This window comes from Podarcis raffonei, chromosome 2 (genome assembly GCF_027172205.1).
Source record: "Podarcis raffonei isolate rPodRaf1 chromosome 2, rPodRaf1.pri, whole genome shotgun sequence".
Classification (NCBI taxonomy): Eukaryota; Metazoa; Chordata; class Lepidosauria; order Squamata; family Lacertidae; genus Podarcis; species Podarcis raffonei.
In genome coordinates, this window is record NC_070603.1 from 1069965 (window position 1) to 1082246 (window position 12282).

General features: G+C 42.6%; 1 protein-coding gene across 1 annotated transcript in view; it reads left to right on the forward strand.

Annotated features, from left to right (window-relative positions):
- Positions 1-11942, forward strand: part of PIN1 (peptidylprolyl cis/trans isomerase, NIMA-interacting 1) — a 49623-nt gene extending 37681 nt beyond the window's left edge. Inside the window, exon 4 of the mRNA XM_053369237.1 lies at positions 11503-11942. Coding sequence (XP_053225212.1) covers positions 11503-11612 — 110 coding nt within the window. The 3' untranslated portion in view covers positions 11613-11942. The remainder of the gene's footprint in view (positions 1-11502) is intronic.
- The last annotated feature ends 340 nt before the right edge of the window (positions 11943-12282 follow it).

Here is a 12282-nt window from a genome sequence, read left to right on the forward strand (position 1 = left end):
GTGCCTCCAGTCCGCGGATGCAGCTCCCTTTAGGCTTCACACTAAAAGGGGCTGTAGCTCAGGAAGAGGGTACGTTGTTTCTATGGGGACGTCCCTCCCCCACCCCCGCAACCTGCAGCATCTTGCATGAGAAAGGACCACAGGGAGCAGGCAATGGGATATACAGGGCCAGGTAGACCAAGAGTTGCCCCTTCAGCACCTGCATCTTCATGTATGCGCCAGGAGCAAGGGAAGCGGGTGCATAGACGTTTGCTTCTTGTAAATGGTACGTTCTGCTTCTGCTCATGATGGGGAAGAGGATAGACCAATCCTGAGTGCCGGAGCCCTCCAGTTTGCCAGTTCTGTTGCAGCCTGAGCTTCTGAAGTCATGCTTGCAGGCTTAAAGGCCTGAAATTGGCTTTAAAAAATGGGTGTTGTGACTGGTGCCATTTTCTGTTCTTGCATTGGCACAGTTTCTGGATATTGGGTGGGGAATAACATTGGATTACACTGGACAAGTGAGAGGGATTTAAGATTAAAGAGCAACACCGGGGACTATTGAAAGTGATGTAGACAGTGAACCTCATCTATCTATCTATGGTGCTTTTGAGTTCGTATCTTGAAACTGTCCTGCTACTTTTTAAACTTGAAAGATAAGGCTCTGAGAGTCTGAGTGAGCAAGACGAGCCTGTCCGTAGGGTTGCTTGTCCTCAAGGGCCAACTGAACCACCAACACAATAAAATAAATTGTATGAAATTTGTTTTGTGTGCCTGTGCATTATTCTGGGGAGTGAGTCCCCAGATTTCAGCAGATTCTCCAAGGGGTCCAGGACCCCCACTGATTTCAGAACAGTGAGTCAGTAGACCTTGGCATTCTCCCAGTGATAGCTTTTCAGGAGCACAGCAGGGTGTAAAAGCGTCTCCACAGCAAGTGACCAAGTGACCTCAGAGCGGGAGGGTGGGTTTTTGTCGGGAGCCTGATGGGAGACGGGTGGCAAGTTATGAGGTCCCTCTGGCCCTGTGTGCTGCCAGTGTCATTTGCGGAAGCACTTCAAGGCCAAGAGGCTGTTTCAGACTCTCTCAGCCCCATTGTGGGAACTGTAACTTTGATGAAGTGGGGGAAGCGTTCTCTGGCTTTTGACAAAGTTGAAAGAAAAATGCCCAGCTCCAAGACTTTGGTGGCCATGGAAAGGAGTCCATCTTTGAATAGGGGTGGGGTGGGGGGAGCCCCTGGCTTCACCCAGGATACATTTATATAGCCAAAGCTCCTGTGGGCATCTCCCAATGCCATAATCCCTAATAGGGTTGAAAAATGCCTTGGAAAATCTTGATGTATGGCAGCCCACGTTGCTAAAAAACAGCATTTTTTGTGATTTTTGTCTAAAAAGCTCAACAACTTCTTTTCGGCCTTGCCTGTATAGCATTGGTTTGTGTTTGTTTAGCTGCTAGCCAAGGCACTGCTAACTTTATCTAGCTAAAACTTATTGTCAGGAATCCGAAGTCTTGATTTGCATGGAGACACTGCTTTATGTGCTCTTCATCTTCATTTCCATGCAGGGCGCTGTTTTGATGACAAATGGCAAGAATTTCTTCCTCAGTCAAATATTTCCTGTTTTTTTAAAAAGAAAAAGAAAAAAGGATGGTTACTAATATTGGCACATTATGGATTGGGAAGTAATGAAACAGCCATTAATCTTGGGCTGCTGGTGACGGGTTGTTTGGTCTCATTTAGGAACTGTCAGCTCAGGCATAATCCTGGGTGACTTACAGAGGGAGATGCTTTTAGGTATGCAGCAAAGCTGCTGGAGTCCCTTTTGTCCACTGGGTGGCACTAATGGCACAAGCAGCTGGTCTGCTCTTCCCAGGCAACACTGCCAGTCTCCTTCTCCCTATTCATTTTGGGGGGCTGCAAACCATAATTTATGAGAGCTATGAATTCTGGTTACGTTTAGAGATGGAATGGCTCAAGCATTCCAATTTATCTTCTTCAAAAAATATTCCAGGTAATTGACGTTTCCTCTTTTGGCTTTATTGAAGCCCAGGCTGGGAGGCTAAACCTGTTTTTCCTCATTCTGAAATGAAGATTTCTTGGCTTGAGAGTGAAATTGGCTTTTAAAAAGATCAAGTTGGGGAAGGGTTGGAATGGGGCAGAGGAATGTGCATTCTTAGAGGCAAAAGGAATCTCTCTCTCTCTCTCTCTCTCTCTCACACACACACACACACACACACACACCAGACTTGTTTGTCCATGGGTATGCAGCACCCTGGAAGCATTCTAAGGATCACCTCCTTGCCAGCCAACCATGATCCCCCATGTCTTGCACTTGGGCTCCACCCTCCCCACCTGTTAGAGGAGCACCACTTCTTCCTGACAATTCTGCTGCATCCTCTGGCTATGCTACTTCATTTCTCAGTGCCACCAGCAGTCTGAGACCCCAGCCTGGCACCATAGCTTTTCCATAAGCCTTTTGCTGGTAAAACATCTTCTAACTGCATTAACCCAACTCTTGTGATATCCTAGGCCCCATCTATCCCCAACCCACCCCTGCAAATGTTGGATTTTTATTGTGTGAAATTTCATCTTAGCTCTGTGGGTCCTCTTTCTATTGTGTTGTTGAGGGCTTCCTGGGTGTGGTTACTGCTTACAGTGTTGGGCTGTGATCTTGGAGACCAGGGTTCAAATCTCCGCTCACCTGGTAGCCTTGGGCCAGTCACTGGCTCTCAGCCTAACCCACCTCACAGGGCTGTTGTGGGTATTAAATGAGGAGGGGGAGAACCATGAACCTTGAGCTCCTTGGAAGAAAAGGCAGTATAAAAGTGCAATAAATAATCCATATCTTTCTTCTGCCCACCTGCTCTATATTACTGTTTCGGGGGTGGGATCACCTTTTTGGAGGTGGCCCATCCTGTGTACCCATTTTTAAATACCCATGCAACTATGTACCTCTGATTTTTAGAGTCTTGGATAGATTGCTGTCTCTCTCTCTCCACACCACCCCAGCCCTCTCATGAATGACACTTGTGGAAGACAACGGGCCGAAGTTGTAATGACTAATCCTGGAAGAGGAAGTTCGGAGCTGCAGCTGGAAGAAAAGGCTGTGGATTTAAAGCCTAAAGTAAAATATATAAATTGCACCCAGCCACCTCAGAGGCGTGATGCGTCCGCAATGCATGGCCCTGTGCAGAGCCTGCAAACACATTAGTATATCACCCAAATGTCTTCCATCTCAAAAAAAAAAAAAAGGACAAACAAGAAAAAAGCCCTTCAAAGATTCATCTGTCAGATGGTCATTAAGCTTTCTGTGCCCATCTCATTCCTTTTGCAGTGGACTTACAAGGGTCGTAAACTTACATGAGATTTACTTGGCCTTTTCTGACCTGATCCCTGTCACGTTGGGCATCTCAAAACAGCAAGTGTTCGTGAAGGCTGTCGGTGCTGAGATCAGGCAACAGAACATCCTTCTCCCTGCCCTCTCCTTCTTCTTGACTCTGGGCATGCAAGTCTGCTGTGAGCGGTGCCCTTTTCTATAGTTAAAAGCCTCATTGTTTTGAGCTGGGAGCCGCAGACGTCTGGACCGCCTTAAATTGGATGCAGAAGACGCTTGCTCTTCTGGTCTGCTGCATCAGCTTGGGAGCTGGCTTTCTTACCCAAGCATTTCTTGAGCTGTTGCTGTAAAATGAACCCCGTGGCATCTGCGTTGTTGCAGGGCAGCATTTGTAGAAGTTGGGTCCAAAAAGCAGGCCTGGTGCCTGATCTGGGGCTGTTCACAGAGAGGCCTACAAAAGAAATTGGGCAGGGAGGAGCAGTTGTCAAGGAAGGTGGAAGCACAGAGCAAGAGCCATTTGAGGGAATGGTTAGTCCTGCGACTATCCTGGGACCAGTCTTGGCCCTCCTTCCTTTTTTCTGCTGTCAAATGGGGACCAATGGGGGTCTGGCAAGCAGGAGAATCTCAAGTAAGATAATTTCTCCCTGGAATCCATTGAACAGCTGTCATGGCTACGTCCAGGGCATCCAGTTTCCAAGGGCACTTGAGCAGAGTGGCATTCTGACTCAAATGCTCCATCTGTACAGCAGAGGGGCACCCTCTTCCAGGCTGCTGTTGCAACCTAGCAGTTTGAGTCAACCCTGTGCAAGGAGCTGTACAGGGTTAAGAGTCCTTTGTCTAGAGGGCTTGTTGCACAACACAGGGGTGTGTGAGAGGGAGGAGGGGGGGGAGGCATGGCCTACAAGAGGTACATCTGGCACCTTAATTGTCCAGGTTTTGTCATATGTTGACGACTCACCTCTTTACCCTTTCCTTCGATGCTTGAGAGAAGTATTTTTGAGACCCACCCTGTTCTGACTTCCGGGTTAGCGCCAGCGCTGAATGGCGGATTTCTCCCGGAGCTCCGGGAGAGATCTGCTTCGCGGGTTCGGGTCTTGTTGCTCACGGCGGAGCAAAGACCCTTAAAAGTCACAGGCGCGTAGCCTGTGAACCGGAGACTCGGCGGGCACCTTCGCCCCCCCCCGACGTTGTGAAATAGCCTTTTTAAAGGCTATAGATCAGCGGAGGGGTGCGTGGAGCGGTGCTGAGAGTCGCTTTTACCCAGCCTGCGAAGCGAAGCCGCGTCGCCATCAGCGGAGAGCGCTGACTTCTTCCGAAGATTTTGGACTAAAAAAGAGCAACTTTCCGTGAGTAGGATTGAGTTTGCATTACAAATTGGACGTCAAAATTAATGAATTTGGGCACCGAGACGGATAAGTACTAAAAAGGAAGTCTGCTTACCGTCCTGCAGCAAGATTAAAGCGAAAGACAGTGAAGCTGTAACTTTTGACAGGAGCTTTTATGAGCTAAGAAACCCAACACCAAGCAAAGAACTCCCCCCCAAAAGGCAGGGGAGGGGGGGAAGAAGATTTTAAAGGGATTTTCTGCCTAATTTAAAGGAGATTGAACTGATTACCGCTGCTTATCTACCTGGGGGTCGGACTGCCGGAGGAAAGACACCGCTAAAGACGGTTGCTACAAATAAGGTTAGAAAGTAACTGACATATAGACTTTGGTTACTCTCAACTTGAAACATCGAATTTGGTTACATAGTAAGTCATTTGCAGGACACTTTTAATTTGGATCTTTTACAAAGTAAGGGACTTGGAGGGCTTTTGTTTTTTGGAAGTGTGGGAACAATTTAAAGTTCAGAAACTGACTTTGCGCCCTCTAGAGGATTTGGCTAGCTTCAGCAACTAAGTGGAATTTAAAACCTGAGAACTCTTTATTGTTGACAGTTTAAGAGTGTGGAAATGACCTTGAACGAAAAACTTTGTTATGGCAGATGGTAAACAGAAAGAAGATCCACAAGAAACAACTTTGAGATCTGGTAGACAATACAAAGTGGACTCTTCTATGCAAAGAAGGGCCTCTGTATCAGGGGCCCCGGGAACTGCAGCTGCAACAAAGGCAAGAGTGAAAACAATGTCTTCAGAAGATGCGTTTACAAAGGCCTTGGGAAAAATAAGTGATTCTTTAGAGGAATTAAAGAAGCAAGGTGCTGAAACAAATAAGAAAATTGAAGAAATCTCTGGGAAAATTGATCTGAATACAAAAAGTATAACTGACCTTGGAAATAAAGTGAACTCTAATGCAGAAGCAATTGGGAAACTATTGGAAGAGTCATCTACAACGCGAAAGATAGCCGAAGAAGCGAAGGAAATTGCTACTGCTGTTGAAGGGAAACTTCCACCGGTGTACAGGAAATTGGATGAGTATGAACTGACACTTTCTATGCAGGATATGCAACGCAAGGAGAAAAACCTAAGGATTAGACTTGTGCCGGAAAAAGGAGACAACCTGGTGGATTATTTGACAAAAGAGTTTTCCGACTTTTGGAAGCAAGATTTGAAAGAAGAAGAGTTCAAAATAGAGAGTGCATTCAGGTTGGGAATAAGGCAGAAGAAGAATAGACCCAGAGATTGCTTGATAACTCTAAGATCCAAAGAAGAGAGGGATAAAATATTGAACCTGCATTACCAAACAACCCTTCGGATTGAGGATTTTTGTATTGAGATTTTTAAAGACATCCCTAAAAGTATCTTGGATGCAAGAGGTCCTTATAAGGATTTGGTGACACTACTCAAGAGGAACTACATACTATTCAGGTGGGAGTTTCCCCAAGGCTTGTCTTTTAAATACAAAGGAAAGAAAAGAAGAATAAAAACAGTGAGTGATAAAGACAAGTTCTTGGGAGAACACGAAGAAGACCTACAGAAAGAGACCCATCCAGGAGAAGGACATCCTTCAAGATTAGACAAAGACACAGAACCACCGACAAAGGACGAACAACAATTGGGAGCTGTAGGAGGAATTAAATAACCCCATCATGGCTTTGCAACTTCTAACTTGGAACTGTAATGGTCTAAACAACCCCCGAAAAAGAAAAAATATATTTCATGCTTTAAAGAAAGATCATTTGGACTTGATTTGTTTACAAGAGACCCATGTGACAAGAGCACATAGAAAATTGTTAATAAATAAGAGACTGGGACAAGAATTTATATCTTCAGATAAAGTAAAAAAGAGAGGAGTGGTGATCTACGTAAAGGAAAATCTGCAGCCGAAACAAATCTTTAAAGATGACCAAGGAAGATATTTGGCAATTGAAATTCAATTTCAAGGAGAAAAATTTCTGATAGTGGGGGTATATGCACCAAATGAAGGGAAAACAGAATTCTTTAAGAAGTTGTATGAGACTTTAACAGACTATATGGACTATAAACTGATTATGATGGGAGACATGAATGGAGTAGTTTCAACAAATATGGACAAAGCACAAAGACAGGTAGTCACAAAAGATGGAAGACTACCAAAAACCTTTTTTGAAATGACTGACAATATGGATTTGATTGACATTTGGAGAACAAAACACCCATTAGAGAGAGAGGGAACCTTCTTTTCTGAAGCCAAAATGACATGGACTAGGATCGACCAAATTTGGGTGACTAGCGGTATGGCGTCGAATGTAAAGAAAGTGGAAATCTGCCCAAAAACTCTCTCCGACCATAATGCAGTAAAGATGGTGATGAAGCAAACAACAACTGGCTCTTTCAGATGGAGAATGAATGACACCTTATTTAGAGACGAGGAGATCTGTAAAAAGGCCCAAAAAACCCTGAAAGATTATTTTGAAATTAATCTAAGGACTAAAGTAGAAAAAAGAATAGTATGGGACGCAAGTAAAGCCGTGATGAGAGGGTTTTTGATACAACAAAATACATTAAAGAGAAGAAAGCAAAATGAGAGGAAGGAGAAAATTTTGGATAAGATAAAAGAAGGGGAAAGGAAATTAAGATTGAAGCCAAAATCGCAAGAGATTCTAAGAGAAATTAAATTGTACCAAACACAATATATGGAACTGATGAATCAAGAAATAGAATGGAAAATTAAACAAATGAGACAAAAGACTTTTGAATCTGCAGATAAATGTGGCAAGTTATTGGCTTGGCAAATAAAGAAGAGACAAAAGCTCAACACGGTAACAAACTTAGAAGTGGAGGGAAAGAACATATGTAACCCAGTGGAAATTAGGAACTGTTTTCAGAGCTACTTTAGACAACTGTATACACAAGGGCCGCAGAAAGAAACAGATATACAACAATTCCTCGAGAAAAATGGGCTGAAAAAGATTTCGCAGGAAAGTAAGACAATCTTGAACCAGGAGATATCAGCACAGGAAATAGAAGATGCCATTCAAAACATGACGTTGGGCAAATCACCTGGACCAGATGGACTGACTTCCAAATATTATAAAGTTTTGAAGGAAGGGCTTATACAACCTTTGAAGGAAGTCTGTAACGAGATTATGAAGGGGAAAAGGGCACCCGATACGTGGAGAGAGGCCTACATTACACTTATACCAAAGACAGAGACTGAAAAGACCCAACTTAAGAACTACCGACCCATCTCCTTACTAAATGTGGATTACAAAATCTTTGCTGATGTTTTAGCAAAGAGATTGAAAAGAGTTTTGATGGAGGAGATTCATGGGGACCAAGCGGGCTTTCTCCCGAAAAGGCATTTGTCGGACAATGTAAGGAATATAATTGACATTTTGGAGAAGTTGGAAGTGAATATAAACACTAAGGCTGTTTTGATATTTGTGGATGCCGAGAAAGCCTTTGACAACATTTCTTGGAGTTTTATGTTGAAGAACCTCCGGGGGATGGGGGTAGGCCAAGGGTTTGAAAATGGTATAGGTGCAATATATTCTGAACAGAAAGCAAAATTAATTGTAAATAATGTTGTAACAGAAGAGTTTAAGATTGAAAAAGGGACACGACAGGGGTGCCCTATCTCCCCATTACTTTTTATATCGGTCCTTGAGGTTTTGCTTAATATGATTAGGAGGGACCAGTTGGTTAAAGGGATTCAGGTCGGAGTCAAACAATACAAATTGAGAGCATTTGCAGATGACCTGGTACTTACATTACAGGAGCCAGAAGCTAGCACGAAAAGAGTTTTGGAAATAATCCAAGAGTTTGGTCAATTGGCAGGATTTAAATTGAATAAGTTAAAGACTAAGGTATTGGAGAAAAATCTAACACAGATTGAAAAAGAAAGGTTTCAGAATGAGACGGGGTTGACTGTGGCTAAAAAAGTGAAATATTTGGGTGTGAATATGACAGCTAAGAATGTGAATTTATTTAAAGACAATTATGAAAAAACTTGGATAGAAGTGAAAAAAGATCTAGAGATATGGTCAAACTTGAAGCTTTCCTTGTTAGGTCGAATTGCAGTTATAAAAATGAATGTATTGCCAAGAATGTTGTTTTTGTTTCAAACATTACAAATAATGGATAAAATGGACTGTTTCAAGAAGTGGCAGAAAGATATATCTAAATTTGTCTGGCAGGGCAAGAAGCCCAGAATAAAATTTAAGATATTAACGGATTCAAAGGAAAGAGGGGGGTTTGCCCTGCCAGACTTTAAATTGTACTATGAAGCGGCAGCTTTCTGCTGGCTAAAAGAATGGCTGCTTCTTGAAAACACAGACATTTTGGACTTGGAAGGATTTAACAATATTTTTGGGTGGCATGCATATTTGTGGTATGACAAGGTTAAAGCGCATAAAAGTTTCAAAAATCATATTGTCAGAAAAGCACTGCTGAATGTCTGGGTTAGATATAAGGACTTGCTGGAAAATAAGACTCCAAGATGGTTATCACCAATGGAAGCTAAGGCAGTTATAAAGCTAAATATGGAGTCGAAATGGCCAAGATATTGGGAAATCTTGGAAAAGGAAGGGGACAAACTGAGATTGCAGAGTTTTGAAAAATTAAAAGGGAAGGTGAGAGATTGGTTACATTATCACCAAATAAATGAAGTGTTTAAACTAGACAGAAAAATAGGCTTCCAGGTGGAAAAGTCAAAATTAGAGACTGAACTGTTAGAATCCAGTACTAAGAATTTGTCAAAAATGTATAATCTGCTGCTGAAATGGAACACACAAGATGAAACGGTTAAATCAACTATGATTACATGGGCTCAGGACATTGGTCATAACATCATGTTTGCTGACTGGGAAAAGTTGTGGACCACCGGGTTGAAGTTTACGGCGTGTAACGCCTTAAGAGAAAATATAATGAAAATGATTTATAGGTGGTACATAACCCCAGTCAAGCTTGCAAAGATCTACCATTTGCCTGATAATAAATGTTGGAAATGTAAGGAAAAGGAAGGCACATTTTTTCACCTCTGGTGGACATGCCCGAAGATTAAGGCATTCTGGGAAATGATTTATAATGAACTGAAAAAGGTATTTAAATATACTTTCCCCAAGAAACCAGAGGCCTTTCTCTTGGGTATTGTCGGCCAGGGGGTGCTAAAGACAGACACAACCTTCTTTATGTATGCTACAACAGCAGCCAGAATACTCATTGCAAAGTACTGGAAGACACAGGATCTACCCACACTGGAAGAATGGCAGATGAAGGTGATGGACTATATGAGCTTGGCAGAGATGACGAGCAGAATCCGAGACCAGGGAAGAGAAGCGGCGGAAGAAGAATGGAAAAAGTTCAAGGACTACTTAAAGAAATATCATAAAATTGGAGACAGTTAGAATGATGTTGGATTAAAATAAATGGTTACTATCAGTAATGGTTATGACAAAGAGAATAAGGGTGATTAGCATAAATTTATAATAAAATAAGGCAAGATTTCGCTGAATAACTGTAAGAATTTGGAATACAGAAACGGGAAGTATGAGGAGATCGAGGAAGTAAGGTTTAGAAATTGGGTCATGAAATGCTACTTGTTTTATGTTTTATTATTGTTGAATGTTTGTTCATGTATGTTTTGTTTCTGTTATATAAAAAAATTGTTCAATAAAAATATTATAAAAAAAAAAAAGAGACCCACCCTGTTCTTGTGATTGCAGTTTGTTTCCAACTCTTAGTAATGTGTTATATGGTTGCGACCCTCCTGGGACGTTATGGTGAAGGGCTGGTAATAAATCAAATGGTTGATTTTTATATATAAATGTTGCTGAATGAGGTGGTAGGATAAACTGTGGAAGGGGAGGGGGTAAATCAATTTTTAAGATCCTCTCCTATTAAAACAAAAACAAAAAACCTCTGCAGCTAATTGGCACAACAGGAAGAAGATGAGATTAGAAGCTTCTTACCTGATGTACTAGTTTTCTACTTGTAGGAAGCCTTGTTCATTGGCAAGTTTTTATGCAGGGAGAGCATTCAAACATAGAACCCCCCGCCTGCCATCCCATTTGGTGCACTCCATTCTGACCCATTATCTCCCCCTCATTTTGCTCTCTTTGTGGACCATCCTGACTGTGAGTAACAAGGAGAGATTGGGTAGCAAAGGAGGTGCACATAAAGGAGGACAGGAGCAACTCGGGACTCAAGTTTTAAATGACTTGGAGTGCTTGATTTAGAAGGTGTTTGCTCATATCTCTCAGATATTTGAGTCTTGGCTGAGGATGCACATAGCACTATACTTAACCCCCTTTTTTGCCGGTGAGCTCATTTAAGGCTGGCCTGTTCAGTGTGTGTGCATTTATGGATCACCCACATGTCAATTTGGTACAACTCAAACGTTGGACCGTTTTTGCAGAGTGGAGTGTGTGTTTGTGCGCCTAGTATCAGAGACATGGCAAGCTGGAGACTTGCCAAGAGAGAACATGCATATGTATCCAATAACGAAGAATTAATTATTTTACGTTAGCCCTGATGAAGATCTTTTAGATTGTCCCCAAACTTTCAGGCTTGTTCATAAGATCAGAGCAAAGGTCACATCCAAATCCTAGACTAGGGACCAGTTGTCACTGGCACACATTGGCCACCCAAATACTTGAGCTCATGTAATTGCTTGTCTGCTTTATTTTCTTACCTTGTTCTGGTCTCTTGAGGAGCCAACCATGACAAAATTTGCTATCCCTTATATGTGTTCTTGCGGCTTGTTTCAAGGTAACACTTGATCTGATGTCTTTTGTCCTCTTCCAGTGTTTAATTGAAATCTCTTTTCCATCTGACAGGTCAAATGCAGAAACCTTTTGAAGATGCCTCGTTTGCGCTGAGGCCTGGCGAGATGAGCGGACCAGTATTCACAGATTCAGGGATCCATATCATCCTGCGTACAGAGTGAAAGTGCCTTGGCGCGACACACTTGGAAAGGAAAGGGTGGCGGGGAAAAGGAACAAGAGAACCTTTATTCCAACCCCTCTGTGCGCTCTCTATCCCCAAACAAACTCCATATCTAGCTTTTTGATTTTTCTTTATTTTATATATGAAAAAACACACCCCTTGTTTTCATATCTCAGTGCCTCCTTTGGCACCTCAATGCAATGTCTTTCCCCACCTGTAGAGATGCATGGTTAGCCGAGGCAGAAAATCCATTTGAAACTAAGAGACAGCAGCATCTTTCATAGGCACAGTGAGGAGGATGTTTTAAAGGAAATAAATAAATAAACCCACAGCCACTTGAGTCTGATATTGACGATTTCTCCAGTTCAGGAGACGCGCCTGTGCTGCAGGGTCATACTTCAACACTTTCTCTCCACATCCAACTTGTAATAGAGTTATTTATTACAGGGCTGCACTGATGGTGGCAAAACTTAGCTCTTGGTGTTTTAGATAGAAAGAAAATATATTCCACTAGTGTCCGCCCTTGTTTAGGTTAAAACGTAATGCCTCCTCCCCCACCCCACCCCACCCCTATCCTCTTCTCTCGCTTGGAATTCAGGGCATTGAGTTTTCCAGTTGACCAATCATTGCTAAATTGCTCTTGGATCCGTAATGAAAGCCATTATTCTGCA